Source organism: Tenrec ecaudatus, chromosome 5, assembly GCF_050624435.1.
Source record: "Tenrec ecaudatus isolate mTenEca1 chromosome 5, mTenEca1.hap1, whole genome shotgun sequence".
Lineage (NCBI taxonomy): Eukaryota > Metazoa > Chordata > Mammalia > Afrosoricida > Tenrecidae > Tenrec > Tenrec ecaudatus.
Window position 1 is genome coordinate 34229176 of NC_134534.1, and position 17914 is coordinate 34247089.

Consider the following 17914-nt stretch of genomic DNA (forward strand, 5'->3'; position numbering starts at 1 on the left):
TTATGGAGCTCAGACGGCGCAAGGCCGAACGGAGTCAATGGCAGTCAGAAACCAACCAACAGCTGTCATTACAACCATAAGAGTAACAACACAATCGGTGTCTGATGCAGGCGTCAGTCACAAACTTCGGACTAGTTTATAATCATTGGTGAGGAAAGGGGATGGTGGCAATGTTCAGCTGTAGGTCCTAGATTATTTAAATAGCATGTGAAAAAAAACTCAGAGGATCTAAGGAAGACCCTCTGGCAGGAATAGTAAGGGCCACAGAGGCATGCCGGCTGTGTTGGGGGATATGTTCATTTTCAAACGTTCCAAGGAGGACAAAACGACAAAGCAAGCCATATGCATGGATCTATGAATGTGTGTGTATGTGTGTGTGTGTGTGTGTGTGTAGCGATTATGCCTCAGGGCTAAGCGCAGATGTTAACAAATAAGAAACGAGACTGCAGGGGTCCCAAAGTGGGAGGACAGAGGAACGGGGCATGTGCCCACAAGAGTGACAGGAGGCCGAAAGCTGGAATTCAAGGAGACTGGAAAGACAGTGGCATTAATAAGTGCCCCTTTAATTTGTTTAGGGCCAAGGAGTTAGGCAAAGGGCAGGCTCAGGGAATGAAGAGGCCAAATGCCAAAGCATTTTTATTGCTCTTCCCTTGTGTAGACCTTGGAGAAGTGATTCAACTGGAAATCAGGAAGCCATCAAAAGCATTGTAAAACCGGAGATGAGGCCCATGGAAACAGTCACTAGTATCAGAGGCCGATGTTGTGCGACGTCGATATTCATATTGATTGAATTCCACCCCAACGCAAAATAATATGCATTATTAACCTTGAAGTGGTAATGCCTCCCGTGGTTGCTGTCTTCTTTTTCCCCTTTAAGGACCCCACAGGCTCTCAGAGGTTCTGCGACTTGCCCGAAGCCAAGCCACGTCTTTAAATGAAAGTTTGTGTCTTCCCACCAATTTGCAGCACATTTCTATGAATCCTCACCAAAGAATCTCTTTCCTTGGGCACTTTACATAACTCTGGGACAGTGGTTCTCAACCTTCCCAATGCCGCCACCCTTTAATAAAGTTCATGTTGTGGTGACCGCCCAGCCACAAATTATTTTCATTGCTACTTCTATAATTTTGCTACTGTTATGAATCAGGCAACCCCTGTGAAAGGGTCGTTCGACCCCCCAAAGGGGTCACGACCCACAGGTTGAGAACCACTGCTCTAAGTCTTCAGTTAGCAGCTGAACAGGTAGCTTACTATGTTCTCAAGGGGATACTGAATCATGACCACGAGTATGGATAGTAGGAGGGGACTGGAGTGGAACTGAGCCCTTGGCAATGAGATGGCCTTCTTGGAAGACATAAGGAAACACAAATCCAAAATGGCTCCTCCATTTAAGAGCATTCTCCCATCTGAAGTCAGATGCTACCCGCCCCACCCCCAGCCCTCATTGAAAAAGCGCCCTAGAAAGAGGAGAACCTTCCCGCCACTACAGTCTCAAAACAGGCGCCAACCTCTGGACAGGCTGTCATCGATCAAGTCATGACACGTGTCTCCCCGCTGGAAAATGCACCCTCACCCCAAAGTCGAACTGACACTTCTATCAAAACACATCAGCACACAGCCCACTGCCACTCTCCTGGTCAGCCAAGGAAGAGAGCCCCGGGCATCCTTCCTCCGTGACTCAGCTCTCTGGGAAGGCCAAGAGCACATCAGACATCTCACCCCACCCCCCACTCATGACAACTGTGAGCTGCTGAGTCATTCCATCAGAAATCACCTCGATCCCTTGTGGCAGTCCATTTCTGTTATTGAGAAGTAGAGAGAGAGCATACCCTTGTCTAAAAGGGGGCGTGTGGCTTTGGGGCATGAGCTATGGCAGATTTGGGGAGGCAAGGGGAGAAGAGGATGTCAGAGAAAGCCATGCATACAACGTATGTAAAGAAAATGTTTTATTTAAAGTGTTAAATACCATCACCAGAATGAATTTGATTTACAGTAGTGGGTGTTCGTCACAGGACTAATCTGCCCTGTGCTTGTTTGTTTGCCCCCAACTGGAAGTCCCTTTACTTTTAAAACATATTATGTACAGGGCAGCCATGGTCACCGGGAAAGTGCTGTTTACATGACTAAACCACAAGTTGAGGTGCAGACATGTGAAACTTAAAAAAAACAAATCCACCAACTTTTAAATAAATACTGCATAATGACAAGTATGTACAAAGATGCCATACGGTGGTGTCTTTCTTATTAAAATTAGAAATAATCTTTATATAGGAATATGCACAAAAGACTATGGGACTGCCTCTTAGGGTGAGGACAATGGCAAACGCTTCTCCTGGGGGAGAGTACAGACGCGAGGGCTCTATCAAATCCGTTGTGCTGGTGCACAGGCGCCTACATTATTCTAGCAGACTTCTTACCCCTTCCCTTAGCAACCTGACCCGGGTCCACCGCAGAGGACGAGACGCAGTTGTCTCGGAGTGTTTCATATTGCACCACATAGAGAAAAGGCATTTTTAGTGATACTCATTGTAACTTTTGCACCATTTCAAGCATGATCATTTTTCATGGTCAGCACTGAATTAAAAAAAACCCGAAAGTCAAAAGAAAACGCATTTTAGTGTGCATGGCCTTCATGGTAAAGTTAAGTAAGGGGGTGTGGATTTCCCAAGTTGTTGCAATCAATTAAAATCAATTGATAAGAAAGCGCCATCAAAGTTTACATAAAGACCCAGAGAGTGTGGGGGGATTTATTACACCCACCACCAGTGACTTCTCCTCTAAGCAGGGGACGGAGGAGAAATTTGACCTTGCAGCGCCACCCAATGGTAACAACTGCCTGTGAGAACAGGTGGGGGTTCTGACTTTAGGGGAGTTGCTTTGAGAGGATTATTGGTGATGGCATCGAAGACGAACTAGTAGACATAATGTCTTCTTTTCTTGTCACCTAAAAATTGGAGCTTTAAAATCATTTGTTTCAAATTTATGCCTACTCTATTTCTTTAGAAATATAATTTGTGAAAAAATTGACTTTTACGACAGAAAAATGAATTAAGAAACAGCCCCGTGTCTCAGGGTTCCCACATTTTCAGCAGTGTCTCTATTCACGGAGTAAATAGAAACTGGCTAAAGAAACTGCTTTGATCAATTAAAAAGGAACCCAAAGTTCAGACCACTTAGAAATAATACTTTAACCCCTGTGTGGAGAATGCTGGTGCTCAAAATAAATTTATAAGATATTACAATGGCCATATGATTTTTCCTGAATTTTCAAAGGTGAAAAAAAATTACCATGCACTGTACAGTAAAACAGCAAAAGTTCAAATGTCTTTTTTATCAAATACACGCCGGCGGACTTTAATGTACTCCCAAGTCGTGTTGCAAAATCCTTTTCAACATGTTTGAAATAAAGCTCTGACTTAGTTGCTTCATTTGGTTGTTTTTCCCCTTTGGTTTTTAGAAACTCAGAAGCATCTACAGCCCTGAATCATATATGGGGTCTAAGAGCAGACTGGGTCAAAACCTGGTCATTGCTGTTTCATCTTCCAGTGTAAGGTTCACTGTGCTATGGAGAAGTCAAAGAAAAGATTACAAGAGGAAGAAGGGGAAAGGTGAGGTTAGAGAAGAGGAAGGGAGATGTGAACAATCTGCACATAATATTGACCATTATAAGACTTTATATATTTAACATGAAATAAATGGAGCATATTATATGCATTTGTCACATAAAGAGGATTTTAAGAATCTTCGAGAAAGACTTTTCCTTTGTAATGTCTGCCAAAACACAGACTGTGATTAAAGACTAAACGCGGTGTGACTTGGTATCACCCTGTGGCATTCTCTCCCCCTTTTAAAACCATGCACTAATGAAATTTATTTTTAAAAATAATATAAATTATTGAAAATGGCTGATTTTTATTTTTATTTTTATTTTTTTGCAAGTTGCAGCCCCAAGAAAATAATTTTAAGTATTCAGCTAATCTGTGTCCATGCAAAAAAAAAAAAAGGTCTCTGTAATTTCATTCGGTACAGTGTAGCCACAGAGCTCGTTTCTTCAGAGTTCCGCCCATCTTGGCATTGGTGAATGACTGGCCTGGATTCGCCGGGCCACTCCTGGTCACTGTCCAGAGGCGGGGAGGACTCCTTCTGACCCCTTCTTGGGTCCCCTGCTCTCCACCCACGCTTCCTGGAACTTCTCTCCTGGACCCTGTCCCTTGGCTTCACAGCCGGCTAGCCCCAATTCTGTGGCATAACAGGGCTTTGAGGGTCAGAGAAATGAAGAAAAAGGAATGATAAAAATATAGAGGTGCCATCGAAAAGGGCAACTGTCGCATGAAACGGACTGATCCTTTAGGTTCTAACCCATGGCTTCAGATTGGACGGAAAACTCGAGTGGCGTTGGACTGCGCACCTGGCAGCTCTTCCAAGCTCTGCTGTCACCCGAGGGCCTTCGGTAGGGCACAATGTGTGCAACTTCCTCTGAGAACGCAGGATCACTCTGGATCCCTGGACACAGGCTCAGAAGACACACACGAAGCATGCAGTGTTACCAGGGTCTGCGACCTGTGGTTTGTTGTGTTGTGTGGTGGTGGTTTGTAACGCTGGTTGCTGTGACAACAGATTGACAGCTGCTATGAACGAGAGTAAGAAGGTCCGGTGGAACTTTCCAGGGATGACTGGGAAGCTCTTCTTGTCAGAGGGGCCAAGGTCGGATCTACTAGGGATGAAGGGGGGAAGAGTTTGAACCATCCAATAACCATATTGGAGAGCTCCAGTTCGTCTAAAAGTATCTGGGCCACTCCCATGAAGGATTTGTGATCCATGCGGCCGTAGTCGCCCCAGACAATGATCTGTTAGAACAAAACAGAAAGGAGAGGCCAATCAGCATCGCCACGTCCTAACAATCGCCCAAGACCAACTTGCAGACCACACTGGAATCCAGTCCGTCCGGGCTCTGACATCAAACCTCGGGCTACAGAGTTGCTGGGGAAGGAGCCCCAGGGGCGCCAAAGCACAAGGGACCCCCTAGGGCTTCCATGGCGGTCACCTTTCCAAAGCAGGCGGCCAGGCCTTTGCTCAGCGGCGTCCCTGGGTGGGTCTGCAGTGGCAACCTTTAGGTGAGTAGTCAAATGCTCAACCTCTGCTCTGCCCAGGGGACGCCTATGAAGTCGAATGGCTGCATCTCATGACGGTGTCTAATCCCAGCCAACTGCTGGGATGCCCAGGTGCATTTGAAGCACCGTGCGCGTGTGAAGATCCTAAGCACGTTGGGGCGCTGGACTGCTGTGTGACACGGGGTGTGCATGCCGAGGGGTCACTTGAAAGGCAACCACGTGGCCGGCGAGTGGTTCAAAGAACTGGCTACGGCTTTAAACTCCACAGCTTTCCATTGGTGAGAACCAAGGAGAACAATGATTGAAAAAATGTTGACAATAAGGTCTGACTGCACATAAAAATGCTTTCTTAGGCAGGTAAGGAATGAAAATCCAGTAAATACCTGTAAAACTTTTCCTTGCGGGCTCTCTTCAAATGACAAGAGCTGCTGGTACAGGGGCTCCAGCGTTTTCCTCGCCACCTTTGTTTTCTTTTTGGCTATGCAGACTCCGTTGTCTAACAGATACACCTTGACGTACGGTGCTTAGGGAAGAAAACACAGAGGAGTCGTGAGGAGCGGCCCGTGGTGGATCAAGCCCTGCCCACTCCGGTGTGACCGCGCGGCTGGGAGGGCTTCCACGTGCTGTCAAAATCATTAGCTAAACCAGGATGGTTACCAGCCAGCCCAGTAGTTTTGGGTGAAGTTGACACAGTCTCTGAGTTGATGACGACGTGTCCTCCCATCAGCTGGGATTAGAGATGAGCAAGGTTCAGATTCAGTAAGGTGAAGTACTTCCTTACCAATTCTTCCACTTAATTACACATGCCAAGATGTATTGTTTACTCACACATTGCCACAAATTATTTCGTTTCCACTCAAAGGGGTGTGTTTGTTGGATTTGTTGGCATCTGAGAGAGGGATATGGTGCGATCCCATCTGTTCAACTGAGCTGGGACGAGGCAACTCATTAGGAATTGTATGGCTTGAAATTTGTCTGACAAGACAGCTCATGAGAACTACTTCCATGCATGTAGAAATCATGATAGTCTAAAGAACAGAAGGAGTGGGCGAGTTCCAAGAGCTTTATAAACACAGCAGTCTTAGAATCACCACTGCGAGATTGTATAATAGGGTAACATAATCTCAAACTTCTGCAGGGATAGACTTTCAAAATGTTAAGTGAATCAGTGCAGGTGCTGAGGTAAGAAACCAAATTTCAGAATCTGTCCTAATTGCTTTGCACATCCTTGTCTATGACTTACAGCATCTTAGGCTTTAAGGACACTTCTGCAGTGAGTATGTGGCACCATGACAGAAAGTCACACTAGGGTCTCTTTCTCCTTAGACATGACAGGAAGCATACGTGTTAGCGTGAAAATGTCCAGCCCTTGTAGACTTAGGCTGCTTGGGAGACTGTGTCTATGGGAACCCGAAGAAACCCCAAGAAGGCTGCAGGTCTGGATAAACAAAGGAATGGAGTGATTTCTGCGTGGGGATGCTTATTTTGCAGTACTTTCTACCACGTAGGTACTTATTGAACAAGTAAAGTATATCCGTACCAGACCACCCCCACAAAATGCTCCCTCAGGAGAGACACAAACTATGCTTGCCCCAAACCAGGCATATAATTGACTCATCTGTTTGCCTCGATACACGGAGCACCCACTGAAGCATTGGCTAACATCTCCAGGCTCTAAATGGGAATTACCACAGAAAAATCTGTTTTACCTGGCAGTGTCTTGGAACCTGGTTTGACAACAAGGCCACGGGCCCGGATGATCTCCACCTCCAACTGTCCTTTTTTGTCCATCATTCCGACCTGAATGTCACCTAAGGGCACGTGGGAAAGAAACAAAATGCTCCTCAGCATCTCCACGCAGTGAGAGGCACGCTTACGCCAAAGACCTTGGCTTAATAACCCTTCATTATTTCCCACACATTTTAAAAACTGCAAATGTATTTCACATGTTGTGTGAACACTGTGTTACTTCAAAAGGCAGTATGACTTAGGGTAGAACACACATTAGTTGAACCCGTCTCATGGTGGAGCTGAGGTACTCCATTTTTCGGGATGGCGTGAAAGGCTCTGGGACAGGTAGAGGATGACGTAACGCGATAAACTGAAAGAACAGCCAGGAGAGAGACGCGTCTTACCCATTGCAGGTGTGGCCAACGTCTGGCGGCCGACGAGCTGGGCAGGACCAAGGCCATCCAAAAAATCACTGAATTGGCTATCAGAGGCCAAGCGGACGCCAGGGAAAATCAGACTAGAAGCAATACAACAAATGAGAGTTCAGCTTTCCACCCTGGGTTTCACCTCAGGCCTCCTTCCTGGGACAGAGCATCCTGCACCGTGACTTTATCACTTACAGTTACTGAATCCCAAGCCCCACTCTACTTTCGATGGCTCTCGGGCCATAGTTTCTGGCTGGCCATGCCGACTACCCAAAGCACTTCCACACAGTCACGGGCGGCTGGAGTGTGCCTTTCTCTCCCTTGGTTCAGAGGCAGGGACTGTGCTTTCTACCACGAACAGTCAAGACCCAGTGAGCACTTGCTACATGTCACATGACTGCATTCATGTGACAGATGAAGAAGTTTCTGGACCATTCCCCTCCAAACCCAAAGCCCAAGAAACTCAGTGCCATCGAGTGAATGCTGATTCACAGGGACCCTATCAGCATGCACCTATTTTTTCCACCTTAAACAAATAAAATCCCTTTCCTGCCCCATCTTCCTCTCTAGCTGCCACCTCACGATCTCTCCCTTCTCTTTTCAATGAAATTCCTTGACGAAGTTGTCTCTCTGTGCTGTCTTCCATTTCTCTCCCCTCATTCCCGGTTGAAACTTTAATCGCCTTTTCGCCTGGACCATTCCACCAGTTTCTCTAATCAAGGTCATCCAAGGCCCACTGTGCTGAATGCAGCGATCAGCCCTTCTCTGACTTGACCCCTACCAGCCGTTGGGACAACCAAGCCATGACTCTTCCCCCAAACACTTTCTCCAATCTGTTCTCCCTGGGCTCTTGGTTTTCTTCTTTGGATACTCTGCCTCAGTCTCTCTTGCTACATAAAACCCCTCTTTCTCATTGTAGGCACCTGAAAAACGTGTTCTGCACTGAGCCTCTTGTATTGCCTCCCATTAAGAAACAAACAACAATAAAACCCAACTCTGTCCTCCTCAAAGGATGCCCCGTCTGGATAAATGGAAACTTAATGTTGCACGGTTCCACCTTGGAGATATCTTTCCTGCCCCCCTTCTTTCTCTCTTGGCTGTTGTTTCAACTCAAACTGAACTCACGGACACTGAGCTGACTCTGACTCACAGTGACCCTGTAGAAGAGAGTGGAGCCGCTGTGGGTTTCAGAGACTGTAAATCCTTATGGAAATGGAAAGCCTCATCTTTCTTCTGTGGAGTGGCTGGTGGTTTGCGACTGCTGACCTTGTCGTCAGCAGCCTGCTGTTAGTTGCCACCAACTCGACTTTGACTCTTGGTGAGCCCATGTGTTAAAGAGTGGAACTGGTTGGTGTCCAGGGCTTCCCGGGCCATCATTTAATGGCAGCCAGTCCCCACTGTCGTCTGTGGTACTGGTGGGTGGGCTCCAAACACCTATCTTTACATTGGCACTTGGGTGCAACTCATTTGCTTCAGCCAGGGACTTTCCCTCCAATTGCCTGTATCAAATGCAGCAATTAATCTTATTGGTGCTGCTGTCAAAATACAAACATGATTGGGCTCCCTGATGATATCACTCTGGCCATTATCTATCTTCTGAATTATTCCAACAAGCTTCTGACTGGCCACCCTGTTGCTACCCTCATCCCTCTCCATTACACCAGTCAGAGGGATGCGTGATCACCGAGGTCACGCCACGTCAGAACCCTCCAAAGTGCTCACATTCCCCTTGGGGTAAAAAGCCAAGTCCTTACAAAGACACCACGCCACATAATCTGCGCTCCACCTGCCCCAATACTTCACTCCACATCTGTTAGCCTCTTGTCCTTCCGGACAATACTGCCCTTCCTCACTGCCTCAGTTTAGAATGCGCTTAAATATCCAGATGGCCCGCCCACGTCCTTCTGCACTCCACTCGACTGTGCGTAATAGTTGATTATGACTAATGGCAACAACATGCTACACAGGGGTGCCACTGCTGATTTTTTGGAAGAAGATCACCAGGTCTTGAAGGTGCCTCTGAATGGGCTAGAACCTCTAACCTTTTAGGTTAGTAGCCAAGTGGGTTAACTCTTTGCACTAAGGGCTCCTTTCCCTGCTTCTTTATACAAAACCAAATCCCACCCTTTACCATCTCTCCTCTTGCATTATTTCTCTCAAAAGATCCTCAAAGGAATTACTAATACATTTTTTTACAAAATTACATGTTCATATATTTCAATAATTTGTCTTATTGTCTACCTTCCCCATTAGAATGATCATACTCAACAAATACTTGTGAAGTGCCATCAATCCATCAGTTAAAATGTAACTCATCCAAGTTTATGTAGTACTCAAATGTGACGTACAATTTCCCCTCCTAGCCCAAACAGATGAGAATCTATACCCCTTGTGATCCAAAGTCCCTGGACTTCACCACCAACTAATAGTGTCTGCCGTCTACAGCTCAGAGCCTCCGATTCCTAGCATCGTGCCTGGAACACAGACAGGCTGGGGAAGATCTGTTGAATAAACGTGTGGGGATTGGTCTCACTTCTCCAAGGAGACTATCAATGCCTGGAGTGCAGAGGTTAAAGATTAAACCCTTCTTCTCTCTTTAGCACATGGCTCTCGACCTTCCGAACGCTGCGACCCTTTCATACCGTTCCTCATGTTGTGGTGACCCCCAACCCTTAAATTATTTTTGTTGTTACTTCATAACTGTCATTTTGACACTGTTATGAATTGGACCACCCTGTGAAAGGGTTGTTGGACCTCCAAAGGGGCTGCGACCCTCAGGTCGAGAACCATGAAGCACATGGTGCTTTACCATCAGGTGCTCAATACACATTTATTTTAGACTTGACCCTTTAAAAAAAAAAAGTTTCCTGGGTTAACGTAAGATCCATTTCTCACCCCATCCACAAATATTCAGTTAATCCATGTATTTGAATTTCTTCCTATATAATCCTGCCTGTAACTGGATGAAATTGGTCTTGCTAAGCCCAATTATCCTTAGGGCACATCATCAATCTATGCCAGCAACTTCTATGGGCTCACATGGGTGACCTGGCCATGCATGTTCTCTCAAGATCTCGTGAGGCCATGGTGAGGACGGGCAGGGTCACTAACCCCACTTTCCTCTTTCAGAGTTCTTCTACACCTGCCTATGGGTCACAAGTTGCTTATGATTGCCAGTTTGCTGACAGCAGGGCTACACAGTCTTTACAAATACTTTTACAAAAAGATCTCAGAGGCAGCTGATTTGAAGAGACGTGCGCCCCCTTCCCTGGTGGCATTTTCTATGCTTGGCTGCGACATTTATCTAAACATTACGACTGCCTGATGGTAAGAAGCATGTTTCAGCACTTCATATTTTTTTAGTAGTAGCAACTCCAGGAACAAGGTTTGTTCTTTTTAATTAGCGTTTGGGGCACCTGTGCTTATTCTTTGTGTGCTCTTCTCTGCGATTTTTAAGACAAAACCAACTCTTTTCTTTGCATCTACTGTGAGACGTACGTTTTAGCGCCATCAGTGCAACACGCGTTCTCCCCAAGCCCATCGCCCTTGACGTGAAAAGCCAGACAGGCCACGCTGTCCCGAGGCAGGGGAAGAAGAGTGCTCTCGACGGGAAAGCCGACAGTGAAGAAGCCGATGGCGCTGCAGGGCCCGGGGAGGGGAAGTGAGGAGGCACAGGGTCCTGGACCAGTCTCACTCACTTTCCTTCGGAGCTATAGCTGTTCATGCTGCCGTCGGTGGACTCTCGGCTGGCCTGACGGGTCATCCAGTTCCTCATTTCCACCGCCAGGCCCGTCTCCGTGCTCCTCTGCACTGTGCTGCGGAGCTTCTTACCTCCGGCCTCTGCAGAGACAGAAAACAGCAGGAGTCACGCAGTGGAGGTAACCGGCACCACCAAACCCCCCAAAACCAGCCAACTGCTCCGAGGTCCGATGAAAAGAGCTGCAAAAACACAGAGGGGAGGCGCTTCTTAAGAAGGCAGAGAGACTAGGGATCAAAGATAATGTCTCCTTGAGTGGGATGCACATTTTCTAAAAAATCATCATCAAGACGCACAAAACACCCCATGTTTGATTTCCATTTAAAACAGTGCGCAAACTGGTAGCATTCGGAACATAAAAGGTTCAACGGGAGTAAAATAAAATCTGTTTTGTTCTCATTGTAACAGCTAAATGTCAGATTTCCTTGCCCCGATCTTTGCTTTTTGTCGCAGTGAAGGAATTACTAAATCTTCATGCTGTTTCCAAAGAGCAGGTGATGAGCACTTCCAAACTTCTATTTTTAGCTTTAAAAACAAAATCTACCTTTGTAGGGTGACAAGTATTATAAGGGAGAGAAAGTCTTTGGTAACAAATTCACATTTGGGGATAACTTTTAGAAAAATTAAAAATATCCGCAAAGGGAAATGAGAAAACCCGGCAATAAATGCCATATGAAAGAGCTTTGTACTTTTGGGTCAAGACAGTCTCAGTGTCAAGGATCTTGGGGGATTTGCAAATGAGATTTATTTACTGAAGCCAGTTAGAGACCACTGTTGTTGGTGCTGGTCACGATCCGTCAATTCTGACTCATGGCGCCCCCAAGTACACAGGGCAGAACCAGGCCATGAAGTTCTTTAGGCTGTGACCTCTCAGACACAAATCACCAGATCTGTTGTCCAAGGTGCCTCTGGGTAGATCTGAACTTCTAACCTCTGGCTACTCATGGAGCTCTTAGCCCATTTGGATCATCTGATTTGGAAGACCAAATAGAAAACTATATCAAGTACCTAAGATAAAGATAAGACGTGATACCAGAAGTTAGAGAGGACGGAGAACCACAAAAATAGAAGGACTTGAGCTGGCTTTTTAAAATAAATGGGTCAATTGAGACCCGAGGAGAAGCAAGGACAGGTGTTTAGAGGAAGATTTTGTGGTACCGTGAATAGAAGTACAGAAGAAGGGACGTCCATTAGCATTTGAAGCGATGGTCTAGCAACCCAACCACAAACAGGAATCATGGAGTCATTAGTACATGAGAAACTGCTCATTTTACTAGGGGCCTTAGAAGCTGAACGATTGGGAGGTATTTGTTGGACATAACTGAAGCAAGAGGCTGTATCTATTTGCTCCCTGTCAAACCTAACTATGTATTTACATTGACCCAGCGTCTATTTTGCTCTTTGGGGCACATCCACATGGTAAGCTCTTTTAGTGCCTGATAATAATATGTTTGCTTTTAGAACAATAAATATTAGGTACTGCCTGTGATTTATGGAAATCCATTTATACCAACCCTGTGGATAGTCAGTCACCATTTTGAAACATTGCTTCAAGTTCTATTATTCACTGCAAGCTTCAATGTCTATCAATATGCTTTAAAGATATATATGAAAATAAGTTATGACTTATCTATACCTCAGTTCCTTACATTCGGCTAGTACCAGGTTACTGACAATGAACATGTTGTACTGATATTAACAGTAGGGAAATATAAAGGCTCCCGATTTGATGAGGGAAAGCTCTTCTTCACAAAGGTCTGACAGTCAAATTACTGAAATGGAATGGTAACATCGGAAAACGACCAATTTGCTATGTCAAATGTAAGCATCGGTGGATGTTACTACCATTAGATGGAAAGTCGGGAAAGGAAGATGGGTCAAATAATCAATCCATAGATTAACTGTGGATTTTAATGCTAGGACGGGTTGCAAGCACCATCGTAAGCAAGTATGAGCCGCTAGGCAATCCCGCTGCTACAACGCCTGCTGATAGGAACCTACCCAGGTGGTCTAGACACAAATACAAAATGTGAATTCCAACCAGGTCGCTGGAACCAACTGTCAGTGTAGAAGAACCCAGGGCAGAGTAACAAGACAAATGAGACAATGAAGAAACAATCAATCAGGTCCCTAGACCATGGCATGTTGTTCAAACAATGGTGGTGTTTCTTCATCAAAGAGTCAACATCATGAAAACAAACAACACGAACAAGGGGGGTTGTTCCAGATCAAAAGACATCATTGAGCGTTACGAGTGTACTCCAACTGGCTTCCAAAAGAAACTCCGAGAAGAAAATATGCATAATATATACTATATAACATATAACATAGGATCATTTTCTTCTCAGAGATGCATGATGCAGTATTTAACTGAAATGTTATAATGTTGACAATTTACTTTCAGATGTGAAAAATGCAAAAAGAAAACAATGTTATCACACAAACATGAGACAAACAGGGTAAGATGTTAACCACAATAACAAAAGGATGAAGATGGCAGCGTCAGCCTGGGCATTCATTGATTTAAAAGGAATGCTTCTGTGAGGGGTCTTAAAAAGCCTTATCAAAAACTGTGCTCAGGTATGAAATGGAATCATGGAAGGTCTAGGCAGACATGATGCGACCAGAAGGAGCCCCTGCCTCTCCGTATCATTTTCACACTTGCCCTGTGAAGAATGCCTTTGAGAAAGGACAATGATCACAAATCAGTGAGGCACGGGGCAGGAGGCTACACAGAGAAATTACCCACGCCTCAAGGAGAAAGTGAGGCTCCTGAAAGTTCCAAGACCTGGTCTTTGCAACGTCGTCGTCGCTGCCAAAGTCACTTGAAAACCTGGTGAATATGGAGTGATAAGAACCTGCTACCATCTGTCAAATAACATCAAGAGCAAAACGAGCTTCGAGGCCTTTAGTTTATGGAGAGCTTTTGGCTCGCACCTTCTTTACGACTCCAACAATTCCCACTTTGCAGAGAAGGCGTTTAAGGACCCGGTGGCTCCACAGTTTCCTGCAGCAGCAGCATGTGTGGCTTTATCAGAGCGTGCAGTCTCCCCACTGTAAAGTCACTGCTACCCTTGAAGTTATTGTCAGACTGTGAGCATGTAGATCACTTATTCAGCTTAGTGGTTGGGTGCTGCCGGATTCTTAGGGACCCCACGTGACAGGGGAGAGTTACCCCACTGGGTTTACCTGGCATATGGAAGAAGATGGCCAGGTCTCTGAACCAGAGAGAGGCTGGGTGAGTTTGAACTGGCAACCTGCTTGTGGTACAATGGTTACACCGATGAGCAAGGCTCTGACTCCGAACGAGGGCAGGTCTGAAGAGAAGCAGAGCACTGTGGAGGGTGAGGCCTGAGTCAGACTGCTTCTCCTCACTTTCCCTTTCTGTCCCTACCACCTGGGGGGATCTTAAGTAGATAAGGGACCTACCCTGTCTGTGGATCAGTTTTCCGAAACTGAAACGGTGATGGGAGCAACGGCGATCTCAGACTTGTAAGGATTAACACAAATAATGTATTTCAAGAGTGTGCACAGCCTAGCATAATGCCGGTTACATTTTTAGAGCTCCTTAAATTAATGGTAGTATTAATATTATGAGCAGATAAAGGAGAGAAAAATGTGTACTCTGGGCCAACCTCTACTATTAACTAGCCAGTTCTGCCCCTTCTCGGATTCACTGCCTCTCAGGATCTCTGCTTTGTTTGTGAGAAGGTTTCCAGTGGGAGGCATACGGTCTCTGATCTCTTTTGGCTTTGACATCTGTGAGCTGACTCACAACTGCATGGACAGATCATGAAATGACACATCCGGAAGACACACGACTCGCTGTCATCTGATGGAAATGAAGAGCTCTACCCCACAGATGAAACATTAGAATGACCACTTAACATGTGGCTTTTAAAATCCCCTTGACTGGTTAATTTACAGACTTACCTATTTAAAAAGTGCATTTATTGTTCAGCAAAACAAAGCTTTGTATCACATTCCCAACCAAAGTAATTTAGCCTATATAGTGATTCAGATTTAATGTTCCAAAGGACTTTTCATGTTAATTGACCTATAGACGAAGCATATAACAGGAAATGTCTTTCTAAGCTAAGTGTGGTAGGCTGAATTCTAAGACGCCCCCACAACTCTGTACTGTACATGGCGAAAGGGGTTTTAAGAAAGCAATTAGGGTTACCAGCCAGTTGACTGACGTAAGTGGTGGCAGAGAAAGGAAATGAGCGAGGACTCGCTGCTGACTTGAATATGGAGGCGACAAGGCAAAGCAAGCACAGGGACCTCTGGTTAATGAGAGCAGGACCCGGCTAGAGCAGCACTACTTGGGACCTCAGGCCACAAGGAGCGACCAGGATTATGCCAGCTACGCCCGTGAGCCTGGCAAGAAAGGCTTTTCTCCAAACCTCCGGACTCCCAAGACACTCAGTCCAGCTGACCCAGAGCAGAAAGCCTGGCTCTGCAATGCAGATTGGTGACTGACCCATCTGGGTATTGTTTTAAGCTGCAATTTTGTGATCATCTATAAGGAGCAAGAGCAAATGAACATAGGTAGATTCTGAATCCTTTGTATTTTAACCAGCCAAATTAAAAAAAAAATTCAAACTCATGACTTTTTAAAATGTGTATTTACACCCCCCCCAAATATGGACACATAATATGCATGTGTACTAAGGTGGTTTAAAAGACTCAGGTAACCATCCTCAGAACTAATGCCTGTAAGGCAGGAACTCAGCCTTACTACTTTGGTGGTGGCTATTTTAAGGGAAAGGGCATTTGGAGGCGGTGCCTGCAGGTAACAGTTCGGGAAATGCAAAATGCCACAGGATAAAACCAGGATTCAGGAGGTGTCCTTGTTTCTGGGTTCTGCTAGTCTGCTGACTCATTGGCCTGGCACTCTCTGAAATTCAAAGCGGCCACTTGATTAAATAAAAGACTAAGGGCCTGGTTTCTCACAACAATAACTGAAAGCCAAACACACTCTCCGAGGGACCTGGAAACACATATCAAATAGTCTTTCCTGCTACTTACTACCTTTGGAAACTCTCCCCACGAACAAGACAAGGTTCCATCAGAAACACCAAGCTCAGTGTCAAGAACATCTTTGTAAATCAAGACTCCTCAGAACCCACTTCTGCTTGCTCTTCCCTTCCAGGTTTCATCCCCTGTTGCAAACAGACTTAATTTGGGTTAGGAGTGTCTTAATTATACAAACTTATGTATGGAATCAAAGAAGTTTCATGCTTCTTTGGCTGATGCAGAAAACAACAATTTATATGCTTTAAGGCAAGAAGGCACACATTTCCCCATTTACATAAATAAGTAAATATAACTTTTAATATAATTAAATATAATTGACAAATATATTTTAATTGTACATTTTTATATAAATAAAATCATTTTCTAGAGAAAGTTGAATTTAGAGAAGCCATTTTTACTGAAATCATTTTAAGGATGCAATAAGCGGAACTTCTCAAGTTTTTTGGCTCGTGATAATTCAAAAGTATCTATGAAGGACCTAGCGTCCCTTTGTAGCTTATCAGCTCACTTGGATGAAAGCTGTGTCCTTGAGTGGTTAGTTCCTCTTTAGTAGAAAACTGTTTCATGTCTTAAAACCATTAATAATTCCCTTTGGTTCCGGACCCAGTCACATTTCATTCACTCCATTTGGTTGTTAGGTCTCTGTAATATTTTCAAATCAAAAACACTCCCCACACCCCCTTCATCGCACTGGCTTTTGGAGAATGCAAACTAAGTCCTGTCAAAAACCGAGTGATTTCTTTCCGGCTCAAACTGATCCGACCCCAACTCAGCGCAGAACCCACTGCACTCCCAGGCTTTTCAGTGCTGTGGCCGTCAAAACTTGAGTAGGCCGACCGTTGCCTCGGTTTCCTGTGCTAGCTATGAAGTAGAAGTGCGATCGAGACACGCTTACTCACTTCCATGGCAAGTCCATAGAAAAGGGCGCTCGCTGGTGGCACCAATGAAAAGCCTTGGGCTGCTTGATCATATATGGTTGGTGGTTCCAGGGCACCAGCTGCTGCTTCTTGGGAGACAGCTGAGCCCATCTGCTTTCGTAAAGATTTACAGCCTTGGAAACCCCATGGCTCTATTCAGTTCTCCAGAGTTACTTTGAGTCCAAATTGTGTGTGTGTGTGTGATTGTGTATAATCTCTAGAAGGAGAGAGGTAACTGAACTGGCCCACGTATGTCGTCATTGGATTATTCCTTTTTGTATGTTTCAAATGAAAAATTGGGGGGAACTTGATCACTAAATTCAAATCAAGGAAAGAAAAGAGCTACTACTTCCTGAGTTACTCATCTCAAGGCACTTTCGATATAGTCATCTGTCTCAACTTTGCCTCATAATTGTCACTTTGCTTCTGAGGAAAGTGCCCAAGTCACACAGCTAGCAAGGGAGAGGGCAGCTTTGAACCTAAATCTGGGCAAAGTCACAGCTTACATTGGTTTGCCCAGGCATGTCCACTCCAAACTCCAATTAGGATTTTAGACACTAGAGTTCTAATTCCAGAACAATCACTGACTTGAAACTTTATTGCCTACTCGCCTGGTGCCTCCTAATGATCTTACAGTGAATCATTTTATGGGCAGAGAGTTGAGATGATTCAGATCATTTATGTTCTTATGCAAAATGAGATGTCGGTTTCATTCCTAAATTCTAACTCTGTGGACATGATGATAACATGCATTTATGATAAAATTGAAACTACAGTACTAGAAATAGTTATTCCCTGTAACATACATATGTGTGAATTTCTATCCCAGCATGCCGTTTTAGATCTACCCACGCCCAAAAGCATAGATTTCATCCCATGAAGCCCGAGCAGAGTGCTCAGTACACTGTGAAGGACTGGCTTGGCCACTATGTG

The 17914-nt window shown here is 45.1% G+C and overlaps 1 protein-coding gene across 32 annotated transcripts in view; it reads right to left on the reverse strand.

Annotated features, from left to right (window-relative positions):
* Positions 1-1943: 1943 nt before the first annotated feature.
* Positions 1944-17914, reverse strand: part of RIMS2 (regulating synaptic membrane exocytosis 2) — a 575734-nt gene continuing 559763 nt past the window's right edge. For all 32 annotated transcript variants that reach the window (XM_075549390.1, XM_075549379.1, XM_075549382.1 and 29 more), the window contains 5 exons: positions 10966-11107; positions 7247-7359; positions 6821-6922; positions 5495-5634; positions 1944-4847 (listed from right to left, as the gene is read on the reverse strand). In XM_075549390.1, coding sequence (XP_075405505.1) covers positions 4629-4847; positions 5495-5634; positions 6821-6922; positions 7247-7359; positions 10966-11107 — 716 coding nt within the window. In that variant the 3' untranslated portion in view covers positions 1944-4628. The remainder of the gene's footprint in view (positions 4848-5494; positions 5635-6820; positions 6923-7246; positions 7360-10965; positions 11108-17914) is intronic.